This window comes from Copadichromis virginalis, linkage group LG22 (genome assembly GCF_057382275.1).
Source record: "Copadichromis virginalis isolate Kocher_CV1m ecotype Utaka linkage group LG22, C_Virginalis_male_GT1.1, whole genome shotgun sequence".
Classification (NCBI taxonomy): domain Eukaryota; kingdom Metazoa; phylum Chordata; class Actinopteri; order Cichliformes; family Cichlidae; genus Copadichromis; species Copadichromis virginalis.
The window spans coordinates 1,237,446-1,257,500 of NC_140638.1; the positions used below are offsets into that span (position 1 = coordinate 1,237,446).

Below are 20,055 nucleotides of genomic sequence, written 5' to 3' on the forward strand. Positions count from 1 at the left end.
AACTGTGTTCAAAAGAAACAAGCAAATACGTGGCTTAACGCGGTTAGTTTCGTTAACTCACGCGAAATAAATGTTTATTGAGTCCCACTGATTTATCACCCACGGCACGCGATCGTGATAATACCGCGCTCGGTTAATAATACGATATTTTTGCTAACTACGAGGTGGAACTTTAGATTTGTATTTTTTTTTTTTTGACGTTAGCGTAAGTTGGCCGCAATGGCGGAGGGAACCGCGACCGCTGCTGGAGCTGGGCCCGATGTAAACACAGCTGGGAACCCGACAGAAGTCGCCATGGCGTATTTACAGGACGAGGTAAGATGTTCTTTTTCTGCGTGACGCCTGCGTTCAGTTTCACGGAGGTAATCGCAGGTGAGCGCAAGCTTTAGCTGCGTGAAGCTCAAAGAAGCTGTTAGCAGGTGGACTCATTCTACGGAGCGCTGCTGCTGCTGGATGCTAATGGGAAGCATTGACTTCCTTTTTCTGAGGAGGAAAAGACGATTTAGGTTTATCAGTTGTCGTTCTGGTCCCGCATTAATAATCCTGATTATGGCTGATTATTGATTATTATCAGATTTGGACTGTTTTGCTGCATCAGTCAGTTTGTTATTGGTTTAAGTCTGTCATACAAACACAGCGGAGGTGGTGTGTGCAACGGCTAGAAAACAGATGTTTATTCAGTCAACTTCTCTCTGTGTAAATACGCACATCGGACACTTTATTAGGTACACCTTGATGTAACCGGGATGGAGCTCATTTTTCCTTCAGTCGGTTTAAGTCTTCAGATTCAGCTGTTGATAACATTCCTCAGAGATTTTGGTCCATGTTGACATGACATCATTATGACATCAGCACACAGTTGCTGCAGACTTGTCAGCTGCATCCATGATGAGAATCTCCCATTCCACCACATCCCAAAGATGCTCTTTTGGAGTGAGCTCACATAAGAGAAGAGTTTTATTGTCATTGTAAGCAGCAGCACAGAACACAATAAAAATTAATTAATACATGGCCACTAATCCAACTCTGCTGACTGTTGAGGCCAACTGAGTACAGTGAACCCATCGTCACATTCAGGAAACCAGTTTAAGATGGTCTGAGCTTTGAGACAGGGTGTGTTATCCTGGTGGACACTGAGGTTATGCAGGGATGGGAATGGAAATTGCATTGCATGTCCGCTTGTTTATTTTCCACATAAACCTTTCACAATAAAGCTCAAGATCCTGTTGAGACTTTTCAAAATAAACCGAATCACGTGAAAGAGCAGATTGTTTACGGATGAGAAGCAAAAAAGAGCCGCCAGGTGCTAAAAAATAAACCTTAGACTCGTTTCATCACTCGACTCCAGCTACACGACACGCAGCTGGAAACACTTCACGCAAGTCGAGCTGCCCGAGATTCACAGAATTTACAGAAAATGTTACACGTTTGTGATTTATATCGTTATCGGACGATAGAATTCTTATATCGGGATATGAGATTTTGGTCATATCGCACAGCCCTACTTCTGTGTAAACTCTGCAGTTGTGGCACAATCCCGGCAGATCAGCAGATTCGGAAACACTCAGACCAACATACCACCCTCGCAGTCACTTAGATCACCTTTTCTCCACATTCTGATGCTTAGTTTGAACTACAGCAGGTCATCTGTACATGTCCACAGGTCTAGATATTTGAGTTAAAGGACAGACAAACAGGTGTACCTAACAAAGTGGCCAGTAAGTGTATGTTTTCTCATTGGCTGGAATAAACAAGTGAGTGAATGAAAACCAAAGAAAGCTTTAATGTCAGTAAGTTTTGACAGTTTCATCCTGTTAATTATCACCACTGAAGACACACTGGTTGTGTTTCACCCAGAAGACTGAAGCAGACATCGCTAACCTGAACCTGGGAGAGCTGGACATCACTACGGACGAGTTTATCCTGGATGAAGTGGACAGTAAGGAAAAGACTTCATATTAAAGCTCGGCTGAGGTGGCACTTGTTACAGCTTCCTCGGTGCTGCCTTGCTTGAAGGTTTCGCTTGTCACTAACTGTTGTTCCCTTTTGTCTGCTGCAGTTCACATTCAGGCCAACCTGGAAGACGACCTGGTGAAGGAAGCGCTCAAAACAGTGAGAACTGAAAGAACAGAAGTCTAATATATAACACGTCCTCTGCTCTGACGTCCGGGCCTGGTTGTCTCCCTCCTCCCGGTCTCCCTCAGTTGTGGTTTCTTTGCAGCAGTGATGTTTTGGTTTGCTGCTGCTGTGTGTGTGTGTGTGTGTGTGTGTGTGCGCGTGCGTGCGCGCGTGCGTGCGTGTGCGTGCGTGCGTGCGTGTGCGTGCGTGCGTGCGTGTGTGTGCGTGCGTGCGTGTGCGTGCGTGCGTGTGTGTGTGTGTGCTGCTTTCTACGAACACTTTGTCTGTAGAAAGCAGCAAAGGTAGAAAATCTAACCTAAGAGTTAAGCTGACGCTTTTAATGTGAAGGGATTTGTTACTTTTGTTTTGAAAGGTGCTATAAAATAATTATTACTCTACACTTCCTCTTTCAAAGCACAGATAATACATTTCAGTTTCCTCCCGTCGGTTTTCAGGGTGTCGACCTCCGTCAGTACTCCAAACAGGTGGAGGCAGAGCTGCAGAGGATTGAACAAGCCTCCATCAAAGACTGTATCCTTCACAGCTCCCAGTTTGAATACCTTCACCTAATAATGTATAACCACACACTAACACCCGTCACTGATGATGTTTTCCTGAGCGCTCATCGTGCAGACATCAAAGAGAGTCAGAACATCGCCCTGCTGCACAACCAGATCACTGCCTGTGACTCCATCCTGGAGGTGAGACGACTGAGACAGACAGAAAATAATCATGTGTGACATTTATACAGAAAACTCTTGCTGGGATGGAGTCTTGTGGATATTTGAGAGTGATTCGAGTTTTCTGTGAAGGAGTCGAGACGCGTTTTGTTTCCCTGTCACATCTTCTGAGCTGAGTTCTCACAGAAGCGTCAGCAGAAGAACACGTCTTCACTGTGCAGCTGTGCAGAGGCGGGACAGATGTACCTGAGAGACACCTTCCTGTCATTCTGCACCCTTACTTCAGTTTTCTGCACACAAGCTTAAAGTAATAAAGGCGCTTTACGTCACAGTGTGCTCACTAAAAGCAGCACGGCTGCTGTGGTTACTCGTCGCTCTGCATCAGAGCGGATTCTTTTCCGTCCTCGGTGCTCAGTTAAGTTTTTAGGTGGGTCCAGTTCAAGTGGGAAAGTGAGAGGCGGGCACTTTTTCAAACTGTCATGGGAGCGCTGTCCTCTTGTTAAAGCAGATTCAGTCTAACCTCACGGCTGTGTGTCTCTCAGCGTATGGAGGGCATGCTGAGCGGCTTCCAGAGCGACCTGTCCTCCATCAGCAGTGAGATCCAGACCCTGCAGCAGCAGTCGGTCAGCATGAACGTGCGGCTGAAGAACCGGCAGGCCGTGCGCAGCCACCTCAGCCAGCTGGTGGATGAGCTGGTGGTGCCCGGGGCCATGATCTCGTAGGTTTGACGGCTGTCGCCGCAAAGAAAAAGTGTCTGTATTGTAATGAGTGATTTGTTGGATGGCGCTCAGTTTGCAGAGACCTCAGAGTTGTTCCTGATGGATTAACCAGCCATCAGTGGTTTGTGGTGATTGCATGACTTAATCTGCTGGTCGTGTGTGTTGGCAGCACCATCCTGGACAGTCCTGTGACGGAGCAGGAGTTTCTGGAGCAGCTCCACGAGCTCAACACTAAGATCAACTTTGCCAAAGAGCTGAGCTTCAGAGAGACGCTGGCTTGCTCCGACATCCAGGACATCGTGGACCGCCTCAAACTCAAGGTGAGAGACGGGCAGGAGGAAAGTTCCCGACTCTTTGGAATCACGTTTACAGTTAAAGTCCATAACAAACAGGAAATGAGAGGAAGTCCTCATTAATAAGTCAGAAACCTGCTGAGCTGCTCTCCTGAGGTCTTTCAGGCAGAGCGCTTAATGTACCCGCGCCACACGAAGGCGTTTAACTCATTCCTCTGCCTACTTATCAGGTTTTATATCTTTGTGCTTATATCCACACTCTTTGTTCTCCTCAGGCCGTGTCAAAGATCAGAGAGTTCATTCTTCAGAAGATTTACTCCTTCAGGAAACCGATGACCAACTACCAGATCCCACAGAACACTCTGCTGAAGTACCGGTGAGCACAGCTGAGCGTTCGGGTCCACTCACAGTCTGCATTACGCTGAACCTACAGACGTCTTTTCTTTGTCGCTTCTGTCCATTTAAAGAGCAAGAAGTCCATTTTTACACCCGAGGAACTGAAACGTCTTTAAAAACACTGGTTTCTGTTCCGCTCCTCGTTTGTCACGTGACGCAGAATCCTGAGCGCCGCATGGTTCACGGGGCGGATCCAGGTGAAGTCTGTGCAGAGACTCCTCTGTATCCTCAGGTGTATTTACCTGCTGCTTTACCAACACTACACTTAGTTTTGTTTTTATTGATTTGAGTTATTCGATATGTTGGACTGTTGATAAGTCTGTGCACACGTCTGCGTTAGTTTTATTTGAGGTGAGTTTTTAAACTTAAAGGTGGACGTAGTCACGGCGACGTCACTCGCTGACATCACGTTTCCACCTTCTGTTTCCTGACCTGGAAGCTCCACCCATCTTTTTACCGTCTGTTTGTTATTTTTTTGTTGTGTTGAACTTGTTTTTAATTGTGCGTTAGAAATAACTGGACACAAAGTGAAGAAGCTGATCGATGCTGTTGTTGTTTTCACTGCAGGTTCTTCTACCAGTTCCTTCTGGCCAATGAGAGAACGGTCGCCAAGGAGATCCGAGACGAGTACGTGGACACCATGAGCAAGATTTACTACAGTTACTTCAAGTCGTACAGCGGCAGGCTGCTCAAAGTGCAGGTGGGTGAGCGGCGGGGTCGCGCCCTCGCTGTGTTTGTGTCGACGTGGCTGCACGCCGTCTTCGTGTGGATAACAGCTGATGTTTGCGTGTCCCGCAGTACGAGGAGGTGGCAGACAAAGACGACCTGATGGGAGTCGAGGACACAGCCAAGAAAGATATCCTTCACGGTCTGTTGTTTGTGTCACGCCTGCTCACCGTGTGCGCGGCACTCGGGCGCTCTGACGCCTGCTTCACATTTTCAGACTGTTTGAGGCTCCTTGACTCGCCGCTGCAGGTTTCTTCTCCAAACCGTCTCTGAAGAGCAGGAACACCATCTTCACTCTGGGCCAGAGGGGGGCCATCCTGAGCCCGGCTGAGCTGGAGGGGCCCATCCTGGTCCCGCACACGGCTCAGAGAGGAGACAGCAGGGTGAGAGACGGCGCTGCCGCAGATCGAGCTGCTCAACCCAAACGCATCCTGCAGATCTGCCATTTACAAGAAAATAAAATTCCCTGTGAACAAACCAGCGTCTGTAGCACGAGACACGCCCCCTTCAGGACAAACAGGATGCACGTCCTCGCTTTTAATGAGACGGGAATGATTTTAGGATCCAGTTTAAATTCCAGCTGAGCTCCGTTGCTCAGCGCTGACATCTTGTGGCAGATTATGAGATTTTTAATTTTCACTGAAGTTTGGGAGCAGTGACCTCGTCATAGACACAGATGGAAACAGCTGCAGAGGTCTGCAGTCTTTGTAGTCAGCTGAAGGGGGCGTCCTTTAAGGGCGTGTCCACTCTGTGATTGACAGGTTGTTGCCATAGAAATGTGTAGTTTTTGTTGTTGCGCTCAGCAAATTGTTTCAGACTCCGAGATGGCGACAGTCACAGCGCTGAACACGAGACTTCACAAACTAATGGGTGACATCACAGCGTGTCCATCGTTTAGCTACAGTCTGTGCAGCCGATCTGTGCCACGGAGGTCGTCTGAGGTCTAACTCTCCCTCTCGCTCTCCACAGTATCCCTATGAGACGCTGTTTCGCAGCCAGCACTACGCTCTGCTCGACAACGGCTGCAGAGAATACCTCTTCCTGTCTGACTTCTTCATGGTGGCTGGAAACTCCGCCCTCGACCTCTTCAACAGCATCATGGGAAAGACTCTCAGCATGTTCCTGGTGAGAACCCCGCCTCCTGTCAGAGCTGCAGGCTTCCCTCTCTTTCCTCTCCAGCAGAATCGTTTGTTTGGTCAATTCAAACCACATTTATTATCCGACCTTGTCATAAACAGGCTTTGAGCAGCGTGTTTTGTTTTGCTATCACTGATATTCAAAGCACTGATGTAACAGGACACGCTGGTATAAACAGCTGTGTTCTCCGTGAGTTTGTCACTAAGCAGAATCCTCGGGTGATAAACTAAACACATGTTCAGCAGAGAGGAGGAACATGTTGAGTTTTGCTGTGCAATCTGCAAACATCTCAGTCCTGGAAATGCTGAAGAAATTCAGGTAAAAGGCAAGTGCATGCAGTGATGTTTTTAAGTGGAGCCACTGGTGTTCCTGGGGGTCACAGTTCAGCTTACATGAAACCAAACTTAAAGTCATAAAAACCAAAAAAGCTCCTGAGCGACAGTCGTGCAGTGTGTGGCTGCAGCGCGTGTCAGCCCCGCTCTCTGTCTCCTCCTGCAGAAGAGCATGTCCACCTACGTGTCCGACTGCTACGACAGCATCGCCGTCTTCCTCTGCATCCACATCATCCTCCGGTTCAGAGCCATCACGGCCAAGAGGAACATCCCAGCTCTCGACAAGTCAGTCTCCTCCTCTGTTCCTGTAGTGTTGCTGTACTCTGACTCTTTCAGTGTCTCCACCTCCTCCCAATCCCACCATCTCCTGTTTAGCTGATAAGTGCTCGTGGTTACATCAGCCGGTGTCACACGGCTGTTTGCAGCTGGGCGGCGTACAGACGCTTCCTCTGCAGAGAGGGAGGTGTTCAGATTGATGGAGGCTGATGGTGTTGGTGCTGTCTGTCAGGTACTGGGAGGCGGTGCTGGAGCTGCTGTGGCCGAGGTTTGAGCTCATTCTGGAGATGAACATCAGCAGCATCAGAAACACAGACCCTCAGAAACTGGGAGTACTGGACACCAGACCACACTACGTATGTACACACACTGCACATCGCACAGCACTGTGTTTGCTGCACACTCCACTCACACGGCTGTGTGTGTGTGTGTGTGTGTGTGTGTGTGTGTGGTTTCAGATCACTCGCCGTTACGCAGAGTTCTCCTCAGCCATCGTCAGCATCAACCAGACGTTCCCCAACGAGAGGACCAACGCTCTGCTGGGACAGCTGCAGGTAACACACAGACACACACACACAGACACACACACACACACACACACACACACACACACACACACACACACACACACACACACACACAGACTGAATTTGTGTTCAGTGATTTGTTGTGATTCTGTCTCCAGATTGAGGTTGAAAACTTCGTGCTGAAGATGGCGGCAGAGTTCCCGTCGAGGAGAGATCAGCTCATCTTCCTCATCAACAACTACGACATGATGCTCAGCGTCCTCATGGTGAGCGCCACGACCAGCACCATCAACAACACGACACTCCCCTCAGGATCTGTGCTGACGTGGGGAAAATATTCTGTTTATGGAAAAGAAAAGTTGGATTTCTGTGTGGCTGATGGTGCTGCTGGTGTTTCTCTGCTGTGTCCAGGAGAGGGCAGCAGACGACAGTAAAGAGGTGGAAGGCTTCCAGCAGCTGCTGCTGGCCAGAACTCAGGTAAATATGATCATCGTCACCGTGGGTCACTCAGCTGTTTCACTCAGGTTTCTGATGTCATGCTTATTTCAGAAGGTTTTCATATTTCCCTTCTGCAAGTAATAACTTTGAATAGTTTTATGTCACTTCTGTTTAAAGTGTGTGTGTGTGTGTGTGTGTGTGTGTTTCCTTTGGAAGCATCTTGTGAACACTGGCATTACTGAATAATAATTCACTTGCTGCTGACAGAGGACGTACGAAGCACGTTCTCATTACTGCGTGCACAGCCTGTCACCCAATAGCGACATCTGCTGGATGCAGATATATTGCATGTGACAGTGGGGGAGGAGTCTGTGAGGGTGGAGCAGACGACACTGTGATGTGTAGCCAGAGTGGAGACATGAGCATGCAGGTAGCGAGGCAGAGAAGGTGGATGAGCTTAAATACCTGGGGTCAACTTTCCAAAGAGAGACGAAGAACAGAGTGCAGGTAGGGTGGAGCGGGTGGAGACGAGTGACAGAAGGAGAGCAGCAAGGGTGAGAGACTGTTTAAAGATGGTAGTGAGACCTGCTGTGGTGATTTGGAGACAGTGGAGGCCGAGCAGCAGAGGTTCAGATGCTCACTGAGAGTAAGAAGGATGGAGATGAGTCCATGAGAGGGACAGCTACGAGTCAGAGAGGCTGAGGTGGTCTGAGCATGTGCAGAGGAGGGAGGGAGGTTATGATGGAGCTGCCAGGCAGGAGGAGACGAGGAGGACCTGAGAGGATGTAGTGAAGGAGGACATGCAGAGGGCTGGAGGTGGAGGCAGCAGGTGATCTGCTGTGGTGAAAATATTTTCACACTTTATAAACGTGTAACAGCTTAGGTCAGCGTGCACGTGAACGGCTGTTTTAAGCTTGAAAGTACTTTTACTAGATTTCTAAGTAACTTCGAACACTTTAGTTCCTGATCCTGTCGTCTTCCTTCCTCCTCTCGTCCTCTGCAGGAGTTCATCGAGGAGATTCTCTCTCCGCCGTTCGGAGGGATGATCGCCTTTGTGAAGGAGGCCGAGGCGCTGATGGAGAAAGGGCAGCTGGACCGGCTGAAGAACGACGAAGGTGAGAAAATATCTTTACCTTTGCTGTGAAGGTTCAGGTGTCACATGTGAGATGGTGTGCTTTGGCCTGCTGTGTTTGAAAGAGGATGTGAGTAAAGCTGTCGTCTGATTGGCCGATTCCTTTCTGTCTGTTATTTCTACAGTTAGCTCACCGTGATGTCAGAATCCGTAATGATGACGTGGCCGGATTAGATTCAGGAGTAAATCGAGCTGGTTATTCGTTTTGGTTTCCGCGTCATCGTCTGCGGCTGTCAGCGGCAGAGCGAGCGTGCTTCTCTCACCTCAGCCTTTGGTTTTGTTTTCCAGAGTAACCAGCAGCTTTATTTCCCTTTCAGTCTTTGTGCTTTCATGTCAGTCAGAGTCAGGTTCCCACTTCCTGTTCACCACGTCGTGTGTGCTCGCTGTGGTTCTTTGTTTTGTTTGACCAGCATGTTTGACAGGAAGCTGACCCCAGCAACACGATGGCAAGGAAACCGAGAGTCAGCATGCACACGGAAACTGAAACTTAATGCGTGTGTGTGTGTGTGTGTGCGTGTGTGTGTGCGTGTGTGTGTGCGTGTGTGTGTGTGTGCAGCTCGAATCACTCAGCTGGTTCGGGGGTTTTCCAGCACATGGAAACAGTCGGTGGAGGCGATGAGTCAGGACGTCATGAGGTCCTTCACCAACTTCAAAAATGGAACCAGCATCATCCAGGTGAGCCGGGCGGCAGGTGTGCCACACAGCCTCTGTGGGCTAACTGTGCCGTGACACCGGGTTTCCAAAGGGACAAAAACATACAAACTGGCTACAAAGTGACACAAAATTGAAAACAAAGATTTAAAACGACACAAAAGGTCCAAAAAGTGAGAAAGTGTCTCCAAACGGATGCAAAACAGTGAAGAAAAATAAATGGTCAATAAAGTATAAAATAACCTGCAGAGGCGTGTGAGAGTGAAACGAGACACACTAAACAATGTTAAAGAAGATTAAACTGAGAACAAAACATGCACATTTTCATATTTGAGAAGCAGAACTCATCAATAAAAACTGGAACAACGATGTCTGACTGCACAGCAACATCAGTGCTAGAGTGGATCAGCCTGAGGGACACGCTGCGAGGCAGCGATCACACAGCTGTGACACGCTATCATAAGTTCACAGTTCATGTTACTCTTCAGATTTTTGCCTCGTTCACCTCGATCACCAGCGGGATGCACGACCAACACAGCCGGGTTCTAATTCGCCGGCTCTCTGCTTCAGGCTCTGAGCGCGCTCACATTAATAAGGCATGTTTCATGCGCCCACTCACAGAACTGACGCCTGCTTCAGACACAGTGGGGACACAAACCTGTGGTTCTAGTTCAGCTTCACAAGCTGAGAAGAAACGCGCTGTAAATGGTTTGAACTTCAGGTTATGTGTTTAGTTTTACTAACGTGAGTCACATCCTCCTCCCGCAGGGCGCCCTGACGCAGCTCATCCAGTACTACCACGGCTTCCACAAAGTCCTGAACCAGCCCACGTTCCGCAGCCTGGCCGTCCGCTCCGAGCTCATCAACCTCCACCACCTCATGGTGGAGGTCAAGAAGCACAAACCCAACTTCTAACGGGACGCCTTCGTCGGGGTCGGGGGTCAGAGAGCCGGCGAACGCACCGACGCTCCTGCGGGTGGAGGTGACGGTTCTCTGCAGCCGACCGCTGCTTCGTCTTCTTTTGTGTGAAGTTTGGAGAGTGTCAAGAAAGACTTTTGTCTCCAGATGAAGGAGCCGTGTCGAAGGTCAGAGGAGGAGAGTGAATTTTAATTCCATGACTTTAAAAACTGTGAAGAAGCCAGTGAACCACGGACGCTCGGCCACGTTGCCCCTGTCAGGGAAACGTTTGGCCCTCCTGGCTCTACAGTGACTGTGGGGGTGTGCAGGGTTCTTTGGCTTCTGTTACAGCAACAGCAAAACTTCCAATTAAATGTTAATTCAACCTAATGTAAATGAATGTCTAATAATCACATTGAATGAAGAATAAAATGATGATCCCCGATAGAAGCGATGAAGGCCGTGCAGCTTTCAGTAACTGAGCTTCAGTTTGTGAGATGATCAATAATCTATCAGCTGTTTTGATTGGCTCGCTGCTCTAATCAGACGGGAGCACGTCTGTGGAACACGTTACTGAGACTGACGCTGAAAGGACAAAATGTTTGTTCAGCAGGTCCAGTGTTTAGACTCAAACCGTCTCGCTCCGCCCACCGTCTCTGTGAGGCTCCGCCCACCAGCTTCATTAGAAAAACGACATTTAAACTAGATTAGCAGGTCTGCTTAGTTCAGTCTCAGCCTCCAGCCAGTGTGGAGCTCTGAACCACTGCAGTTCCTCCCACGACCACCAGAGGCCGACTCCCAGCAGTGAGCACCGTGTTACAGGTTTACAACTGTATTTTCTAACTCACCTGTTTAAACTGTAATTGATTAGGGGCGTGGCCTCTTTGACTGACAGGCAGCTGCTAACTGGACCTGTGCACCGTGTTTGCTTGTGCTGTGGCTCCATGCTTTGATCCAACAATCATATTTAAGCTTCGTCACATGATCCCACTCCATCTTTCATCTACAGTCTGAAAACATCAGCGCTGACGGTGTTTCATAGAAGTGATCCATCACGCTAACACGATCTCGTTATATGCTGTACAATCTGGGGAATGGTGCGGTTTTATGGGAACTATTTTCAGTGGCGGATGAATCCACATGTGGTTCTCTGACCGTGTGTGAGCAGGAGAGTGTTTTAATAGATTTGTTGGTGAGGAGATGAGGATCCTCCTGCAGACAGTGTGTCGTGTTATTGATGTGAATCTGTGTGAAGTCTAACAATGAGAGTACAACACCAGTCTGTCTGTGCGCTTTATTTATTGTTGTTATTCACAAAGATCATCGTAATAATTTAAATGATTATAGTTCATGGAAAGCAGTCTGAATGTCACCAACACCACAACACAGCAAATACCACAGCGTCCTCAAACGCACCGCGGTGCGACCAGACCGATAACTGAAGCTCTCGGACATCGTTTGATTTAACTGCGTCTGACTGGATACAGAATCAAAGACTGTTTAAAGCGACGACCCAAAGCTACAGCGACCACATCGATAAAGGCTTCTAAGTGCAGAGAAGTGACGAGAAAAGGCTAAAGAAGATTAAAAGAACTTGAAATTATGAAAAATCATTAGAAGTGTTTCTTAGTGGAAAACGATGAGGCTGGACGAAGCTCAGCACACCACAGACGCCCCTGAGCCCGAAACACCAGCTGATCTGTTCATCCACAGCGGGCGGCGTCTTTGTTGCCATGGTGATGTTGGACACGGGGCAACGAGCGATTTTAAAAAAGAGTTTTGTTGCAAATGTAACGAGTTTTATTCTAAACGTAATACTTTCATTGAAAACGTTTTCATCTTCTCTGGATTTATCTGACTGACTGATCTGCAGTGGCTCCGCCCTTTGTGCGCAGACACTCTTCACACATAGATGAATCTGACAGTGCTTTTTGTCCATTTAGTACATTTAACAAAATATATCGTATATATTACATATATCTCTCTTTACATTCTTAACTGTTGAAATCCTCGGCCGGAGCAGTCACTTCCTCATAAGGCACCATTTCCAAAAGGTTAATGAGCTGCTGATGTGCTCCGCCCTCCGTCATCACACTTTGCCTCATTCATTTACCTCTTTATCACGGTGATTCCCCCCCCCCCCCCCAATAAACTCTGACCCCTGGGCAGGAAAGTGCTGATTTCCCACGGTCAGTGAAGGAGACCCAAACATAAACGTTTCAGGTCATTTTCTGCTCGTCTTCTGAGTGTTTTAGAGCTCCGAGGACTTTTACAGTCTATGTGGTGGTACGATCATTACTAATGGGATCTGCAGATGCAGACGTTCACACTGAGCTGTTTGACTGTTTTGTGCGGAGAAGTTTTGGTGAAACAGGTCAGAGTTTCTCTGATTCGTTGACGTTGTTTTGAATCTTTCACTCATTTCGCTCGGAAAATGAGTGAAACTGTTCCATCTGTGTCTCCGTTGGATCGGCAGTGGTTTCCGTGGTGACGAGGTCTGGTGCTTCTCTAGCACAGAGGTGATCACTTCACTGCAGGGGTCTCCATAATGAAATAAAGAGCTAAAAAGGCAAAGAGTTATGATGGAGGAGGATTTTCTCAAATCTGGCAACCTAAAAGGTGCCTTTTGTAAATGACGCCTTATCAGGATCGGAGCGCGGCTTATTTAGAAGTGAACAAACAGAGGCAGGCTGCAGGTTTCCATCCATCGTAGTGTCAATCTACACCTAAGAACAAACCTGCGTCGCAGTCTGAGCCGCGGCTGCGTTTCTAAGAAGCCGGCCGATGATTGAGGGTCACAAGAAACAATGAACACACACACACACACACACACACACACACACACACACACACACACACACACACACACTTTAGATTCACAGCTCTCAAACTGGTGAACTGTCACCATCTGCTGCCTGTAATGTGCAGGAGAGTCACGTGTGCAGCTCGTGCAGAGGAAACTCAGAGAAGCTGAAGAGTTTGGAAACTCAGGACGAGAACCGCCAGGGTGAGAAGAGCTGAACAGCTGCTTTTGGCAGCAACATCTGGAAAGACATCAAAGTGGGAACACAGAGGGTTTTTTAATTTAATGTCCTTAAAAATCACTCTTCAGATGCAGACCCTGATTGATGGGCACCATGCAGGTGCTTTCCTCACCTGTGGGAACGTACTCCAGCTTCTCCTGGACTCTCCGGTCAGGACGGGCTTGTGCTGTGGGACAGACAGGTAGATGTGATGATGATGCACACGATAGTTCCAGTAAAAGCACAGGTTAAACGGCTTCAGTTATTCTGTGTCGTCAGCTGACTCTGTTGGACGCTCGGGGCTCAACTTTCTCTATTTCTGGTTCTTCAGCAGAAACGCCGACGCGGTCCAAAAAAACCATTTCCTGTTTTAAGTTTGTAATTTAATTCTCCGTTTGCGGCAAAGCGGAGCGTTCCCACGCTTCGGTGTCGAGCGCTCTTAATCGTAGACGGCGCTGGTGCTCAGATTCACCGTGTGGACAAAACGCCCTGTGGCGTTCACACACAAGAGCTTCCCGGTTTGAGTTTCCGCAACCGAGCAGCTCCTGTCAGTGCTTTTGTCCATACGACGTGCACTCAGCGACTCTCAGGAGTACAACCTGCAGTACTAACTCATTTAAAGTAATCTAGGTAATCCCATTTAAGATCAATCGATAGGCTCACCATCCACAGAGAGCTGCACGGTGCTGACGGCGAGGCCATGTTGGTCCAGGACTTTGTAGATTCCTTCATCTGATGGTTTTAACCTCTTCACCGTCAGTTGCTCGAGCAGCAGGTGTTTCTCCAGGCGCTGACTGTTGTTATCGCCCCTCATCCACAGGTCCGACCACGCCGAGTCGTTTCTGTGGAGAATGTAAATGCTGTCAGAACAAAAACACCGCGTCGTCCTTGCACAAGCAACAGCAACGCGATCAGTCTGCCCACAGAGCCACAAACGTCTGCCTCCCTGTAAGAAGATCTCCCCCGCCCTCCCCTTGCATCCTGGTGCAGTGCATGCTCTGTGCAGCAGCACATCTGTGGGTTTATCCCAAAATGAAATCTGTCTGCCGTGAAAGTTTCTGCTTTGCACGAATCATTTTCCCCAAACGCCACATTCTGTCTCTGTCAGCACCAATTACAGGATGAGTCAGAGCAGCCAGCAGCCTTTGATTCGAGACACAAACTGTCGTTTTATTAAGCAGTAGGCGAGCTTTTACGTCAGCGGGGGAAATAAAGAGCTGAGGGGAGGAAGCGTGAGGGTGGGAGATGAACAAATCCACCACCAGCGTCTCCACCTGTCGGCAGGTGAGCAGCTCACCTGGCCTGGAAGACCACTCTGACTGAGTGACGGGTGTAGAGCTGCAGGACCATGTCCTCGCCCGGCTGATGGAACTGAGAGGATTTATGATCTGAAACAAAAGAGCCATCAATGAACAGATGAAATACTCCAGGAACGACATCAGAAGGAGACTGTCGAGACTCCAAGGAGACGATGTCAAACACTAACCGCCCACAAGCAGCCTGACGCCCTGAATGAAGACCCGAGTTCTTGCGGACCTCTTTCCGTCCACCACCATGAAGCTGTCGTAGCGCCCCGTGTCTCCGAGCTGAACGTCGCTGATGATCAGGGAACAATTCCCCGACCCCAGCTTCTCCTCGGGCACCCTCACCCGGCCCTCAAACTCCGGCGCCTGCCACTTCTCGTCCCCGCGCTGTTCGAACACCGTGTCGGACCGGATCACCCACTGGACGTGGCAGACGGGCAGAGCCGCCTCACCCAGGTGGGACTTCCAGCTGCAGGGAAGGATCGCCTGGTCCCCCGCCATGTAGGAGATGGACAGCATGGCGGAGGAAAGAGAAGAGGAGTCTGCAGAAAGAAACACAGCAAGAACATCCTGTGAACAGGGACGTGGGATTGACCAGTTCTGACCTCAGAGTGTGACGCTGATACTCACCAACTAAAGCTCCGGTGTGGAGACACAGTGTGAGTATGAAAAACCTAAAGAAACACAAGAAAATACGTCATAACGGGGTTAGACGATCAGCTTATAGAATAGAATAGAATTCAACTGTATTGTCATTGCACATGCACAGGTACAGGGCAACGAAATGCAGTTTGCATCCATCCAGAAGTGCTTAGTGATATAGATATATTACAATATATATTAGCAATAATAAAGATATGTAAGTATATTACAGAATTATTCATGAGGCTCTCTTTATTCACCTTAAATGGTCATTAGAAACACACTAGAAACACATTAGAGAGAAGTCCACGTGCCATAGCTTCCTGTCTTATAACGCCTATCATGTGGAATCTGTCCAGCCAGCTGTTTGTAGCGGTCCTGCCTGTGAGCTGCAGTGAAACTTAACTCTGACCAGCGCTCAGAAACGAAACTCAGCTTCCACATGATCCAGGCAAAGTTTCATTTCTACCCACGGACTCGTTTCCTCAGTAACGAAACTGCCATGCGCCGCGATCTCCCTGCAGGTCCCGCCCTGCAGGTCCGCAGCATCATCATCACCATTAATAATAATAGTAATAATAATAATAACAACAACAACAATAATAATCATATTTATGGTTATTTCTCCTGCAGAATGCCCCTTAAACCCAGTCTGAATTCACTCCCACCTTTCATATCCGAATAACATGTTTAGATATTACCCTGCATGTTTGCTGAATAAAAATTAAATTAAATAAATAATAAAATAAACAGGAGCAGCTGTTGCTCAGACCGGAAGTGCAGTGTGTCGTACCGGAGCCGCTCGGTGACCGTCTTCATGATGTCCGGTTCGTGGAAACTCTGCTCAGTCTTCTTCTCCGTCCCCCGCGTGCGGTTTCTCCACTCTGTTTACTCTCGGCTCCTCTGACAGCTTATCAACCCAGCGCGTGAGTTTCGATTTCCTGCGAACCTGTCAAATTAAAAGCACGGAATCAAATTCAGTGCCGACGAGTGCCGTTCTTCATCACCATCATCATCATCATCATTATAGCATTGTCGCTGCTAGTTCACATTTTGTGAAAAACGTTGTAAAAAGCGGAGAAAAGAAGATTATCCGATTCATATTATCACTGGGCTTTTATTTTGAAGCAACCGTGAGCTGCGGCGCGGAGCTCTGCAGAAACGAAACTTACCGGCTCAGCTGAGCGGAGCGCGTGAAGCTGCTGACGCCTCGGCGTGAGTTCGCGGGAACAGCGCGTGCCTTCCTTTTAGCGCTTCAGCAGCAGTGTTGGTGGTCTCTGCTGCTGCTCAGTCAAGTCCCGCTCACTTCCCCGTCCCACATTAAAACACTTTGCGCCGTCAGTCTGTGTGTCAGTCTGTGTGTCTGTGAGCGTCAGCTCCTCGCGCTGCAGACAGCTCGTGCAGCACACCTGGAGAAAACTGATCTGTATTTAAATGATGGCGGGTGTCACGTGGATCCTGACCGTTCTGTGTGAGTTTTATTTTATTTATGTTTGTTTTTATTTCAGGACTCCCTCTCAGAATGGCTGCGGGATTTCAGGCTCGTTATACAATTCCTGGGTGTGTCAGTGAGTCTCCGGCTCAGAATGCAGACCTTCCAGGGCCCGAGGGATCCGGGTCTCCTGCAGGTGTTTGTTGTGTTTCTGCTCGTTAGTTTGTCTCATGATGATCGCGTGTTTACGTTCAAGTGACCAGTGAAAGTCGGGACACGCCCCACACTGAGGGGGCAGAGTGTTGCAGGCTGACCTCGGTCCCTGACCCCGGTGCAGACCCGAGGCCTGCTGGGTGTCCTGGGACTCACTCCTCCCTGTAGCTGGACGCGTTTTTCTTTCACTTCTCTTTACCGAGAAATTACAAGTTTCACAAGTTTCAGATTTGCTCTTGTTCTTTTTAAGGCTTTGTCCAACAACAACAACAACAACAACAACAACAACAACAACAACAATAATAATTATAAGACTCGGGTATGTTGGAAGGGGATCTGTTTTCATTTCTCTGGATTAATCATCCTGTTGTCGCCCAGTGTTCGATAACCTGATGGTGTTTTTGATTTTTTTTTTTTTTTTCAGATTTTAGCATTGAAAAAAATCTTAAACTATAGTTAGACATTGTAAATCTAACTATTGTGATATTGTAAATTATAATTTACAATATCACAATATATATATATATATATATATATATATTGTGATATTGTAAATTATAATTTACAATATCACAATATATATATATATATATATATATATATATATATATATATATATATATATATATATATATAAATATAAATGTATAGATGAATGTATAGATGAATGTAGATTGATAAACAGATAAACAAACAAAGCCATCCTCGAGGTTCTAAAGGAAAGTATGCTCATATTAATGATAATAAGGTACTGAAAATATGTATAATTATTATTGTTATAGTAATATTAAGAAAGTCATACTAATACTTGTGTCTGCAGTCTTCTTGTTTTTATTTTGTGATAAATTATTTCTATGAATGTTTGTTTCTGTTTCCACTTTAGTTTTTGTTGGGCAGCATTTCAGACTTTGATGGATTTTCGTATTTAAAGTCACTGATGTTTTATTGGACATTAACAGCATCATTCAGCATCTTTTCGTGGCTTAAAGCTGCTGATGAGACTTTGTGAATTATGAAAAATTGTGCTTTTTATTTTTATTATTTTATATTATCCATATTATTATTTTATAACGAAACCTGTTTATCTGGAGTAATGGGTACATCTTTAGTGGCTGGACGGTTATTTTCTGTCTGATAATATAACTTCAGATCAATTTTAGTCTGACAAAAAATGTTTTTGTAATAAAAAAGATTTCTAAAGCTGTGGGTGTGCACAGCAGTCGCAGCAGTTTCCATGTCGACCCTCAGCCTGACTCATTGTGAGCATGTGCAGTAAACTTAACAGTATTAATGGGGAAATGATTTCTCTGTGGAAAACCATGAAGCAGGAACTGTGAGCTCTATCGAGCTGTGGAGTGCACACCTGTGACCTGTTGTGTTTTCTGTGATATGAAGGAGCCTTCGGCTGCACGCAGTCCTGACCTGTGCTCACTCCTCAGGTGCTGCGGGATGTCACCTGGCTTCAGCCTCACCTGTTCACAGCTCCACCCAGGTGGTGCCGGTGGGCCACAACGTCTCTCTACTCTGTAACATGACGCACAAATATGAGATCACCTGGTACCTGCTGCGCTCAGAGCAGCTGCTGCCTCTGTTAACTGTTAAAGAGGGGAAGTTAAAAGGGCCGGACACCACTGACCATCACACAAACAACCATCGCATGAAGTGTGACGGGACGCTGCAGACCGGCCTGGTCAGCCTGGAGATCCAGGAGGTGGAGGAGGAGGATGCTGGGCTGTACTTCTGCATCGGGAGGTTTGCAGATAAGATGCACGTTAACAGAGGAATTCAGCTGACTGTGGACGGTAAGACGATCAGACGTTTCTGCTGTCAGCTCGAGCTGAGCTCAGAAACTTTTTAAACAGCAGGAACATTTCACGATACACGATGAAGATCTAACATTTCCTTTTTCAGATGTTCGTGTTGCTCTGCCTGCTGGTCCAGGCTGTCAGGCTTGGTCAGGAGGCTGTAAGATTTAAAATCATTTTCTGGATTTTCTAAAACAGTTTTGAGAGTATTTGATCATAAATGTTTACATGCTGAGTTGAGGATGACTATGGAAACAGATCAGTGGAACATGAAAGTGAGGCCGTGACCGTGGATTCTTTCTTTAAAACGATTTATGAACACTTCCTAGGAAGCAGACGTTCTGTATGACTTCTGGCTCACAGGAGGGGATATCAAGCGTGGACCTGTAGGTGGCGCCAGTCAGTAAGCGTTATGCTCTGGAGACGTGACCTCCTGATCTCTTATGGAGCTGCAGCTGGATGTTTCTGTTTGCAGCATGTGCAGCTGTCCGGGCTGCGTTCACAGCTGGGGATTAGATCACAAACTTCTTTTGTCTTCACTGAGTTTTTCCGTCAGTCGGCGTCTCTGTGTCTCAGTCACTCGTTAGGCTGCAGCGAGCTTCAGTTCTCGGCATCGATCCTCCGGGTCTGTGGACCTGTGCTGCACTCTGCCCCCACCTTCTTCAGATCAAACAAAATCGATGTGAAACGTGTGCGCTGCATGTGTGCGCTGCATGTGTGCGCTGCATGTGTGCTGATTGTGTTTTAAAGACACTAACAAAAGTTTCTATCCAAAGTCACCCAGCCTGTTTCTTTACTGTGAAAATGTTGTGAAACATAAACCAGTGCTGGAGAGTTTTCATCATGATCACACTCTTAAAGTAACAAACGGGGTTAACTTTAACTATTTTTAATACTTCCAATAAACTACAGTTTGCATTCAGAAAAACCGAACCATCAGATCAATGCTGGCACGTTTCCTCTCAGAGCAGCTAAAGACGTGAAACTGTCGAGGCTCAAGTTTCCAATAACTGCATAAATAAAAGCTCGTTCATCACAAACCAGCACAAACGTTTGACTTGTGAAGAAGGCGGGGACCGTTCCTGTGTCTAAAAGTGGAAATGTGGACATGTTCAAAGACGCAGACTTGTTTCCGACCACGAACGCACCGATTTTACTCGAAATAAACAAACTGCAGCAGTTTTTTGCCGCGTGGATCAGAAGAAAACTTGATGTTGACAAAGTTTGAAAGGTGCAGTAGGATTTCTGTTCTAGGATGTTTGTGTTGTTGATCAGCTGATGGGACAGCAAGCTGCCCCCCACAGCAGAACGGAG

The 20,055-nt window shown here is 47.4% G+C and overlaps 3 protein-coding genes across 7 annotated transcripts in view; 2 read left to right on the forward strand and 1 right to left on the reverse strand.

Moving 5' to 3' along the window:
• The first annotated feature begins 10 nt into the window (after positions 1-10).
• vps52 (VPS52 subunit of GARP complex) lies at positions 11-11,601 on the forward strand. 3 transcript variants are annotated; one of them, XM_085446400.1, is made up of 21 exons: positions 11-315; positions 1,858-1,939; positions 2,060-2,112; positions 2,574-2,649; positions 2,752-2,819; positions 3,341-3,516; positions 3,687-3,837; positions 4,086-4,186; positions 4,367-4,438; positions 4,774-4,906; positions 5,005-5,060; positions 5,180-5,315; positions 5,902-6,057; positions 6,568-6,686; positions 6,910-7,033; positions 7,136-7,231; positions 7,363-7,470; positions 7,616-7,681; positions 8,646-8,757; positions 9,331-9,449; positions 10,194-11,601. In XM_085446400.1, the coding sequence occupies exons 1-21, from the start codon at positions 220-222 to the stop codon at positions 10,338-10,340; spliced, it is 2,247 nt and encodes a 748-aa protein (XP_085302526.1). In that variant the 5' UTR covers positions 11-219; the 3' UTR covers positions 10,341-11,601. The 3 variants fall into 3 exon arrangements, with proteins under 3 accessions (XP_085302526.1, XP_085302527.1, XP_085302528.1); XM_085446401.1 differs by having other exon boundaries at positions 1,861-1,939; XM_085446402.1 differs by lacking the exon at positions 4,367-4,438 and having other exon boundaries at positions 13-315.
• A 1-nt stretch (position 11,602) lies between these two features.
• On the reverse strand, positions 11,603-16,517 carry LOC146682334 (uncharacterized). The gene is made up of 8 exons (XM_085446406.1): positions 16,464-16,517; positions 16,085-16,240; positions 15,280-15,323; positions 14,832-15,191; positions 14,643-14,733; positions 14,009-14,187; positions 13,479-13,532; positions 11,603-13,366 (listed from the first exon to the last, which is right to left on the reverse strand). Exons 2-8 carry the CDS (start codon positions 16,108-16,110, stop codon positions 13,284-13,286), a joined length of 837 nt encoding a protein of 278 aa, XP_085302532.1. The 5' UTR covers positions 16,111-16,240; positions 16,464-16,517; the 3' UTR covers positions 11,603-13,283.
• Positions 16,518-16,704: 187 nt separating this feature from the next.
• The window catches only part of LOC146682335 (uncharacterized), a 10,232-nt gene continuing 6,881 nt past the window's right edge, over positions 16,705-20,055 (forward strand). The window contains exons 1-2 of one of the 3 annotated variants that reach the window (XM_085446408.1): positions 16,705-16,762; positions 18,376-18,738. In XM_085446408.1, the coding sequence (XP_085302534.1) occupies positions 16,726-16,762; positions 18,376-18,738 (400 nt within the window). In that variant the 5' untranslated portion in view covers positions 16,705-16,725. The other 2 variants (XM_085446410.1, XM_085446409.1) reach the window with 2 other exon arrangements.

Bases quoted from the DNA above. Each gene is read 5' to 3' on its own strand.
- vps52 (XM_085446400.1), top strand. From the start codon at position 220: ATGGCGGAGGGAACCGCGACCGCTGCTGGAGCTGGGCCCGATGTAAAC. The intron at 316-1,857 runs GTAAGATGTTCT...TGTTTCACCCAG, and splicing joins TGGCGTATTTACAGGACGAG to AAGACTGAAGCAGACATCGC. The intron at 3,838-4,085 runs GTGAGAGACGGG...TGTTCTCCTCAG, and splicing joins TGGACCGCCTCAAACTCAAG to GCCGTGTCAAAGATCAGAGA.
- LOC146682334 (XM_085446406.1), bottom strand. From the start codon at position 16,110: ATGAAGACGGTCACCGAGCGGCTCCG. The intron at 15,324-16,084 runs GTACGACACACT...GTGTTTCTTTAG, and splicing joins ACGGTCACCGAGCGGCTCCG to GTTTTTCATACTCACACTGT. The intron at 13,533-14,008 runs GTGAGCCTATCG...TCTGTCCCACAG, and splicing joins CGTGCAGCTCTCTGTGGATG to CACAAGCCCGTCCTGACCGG.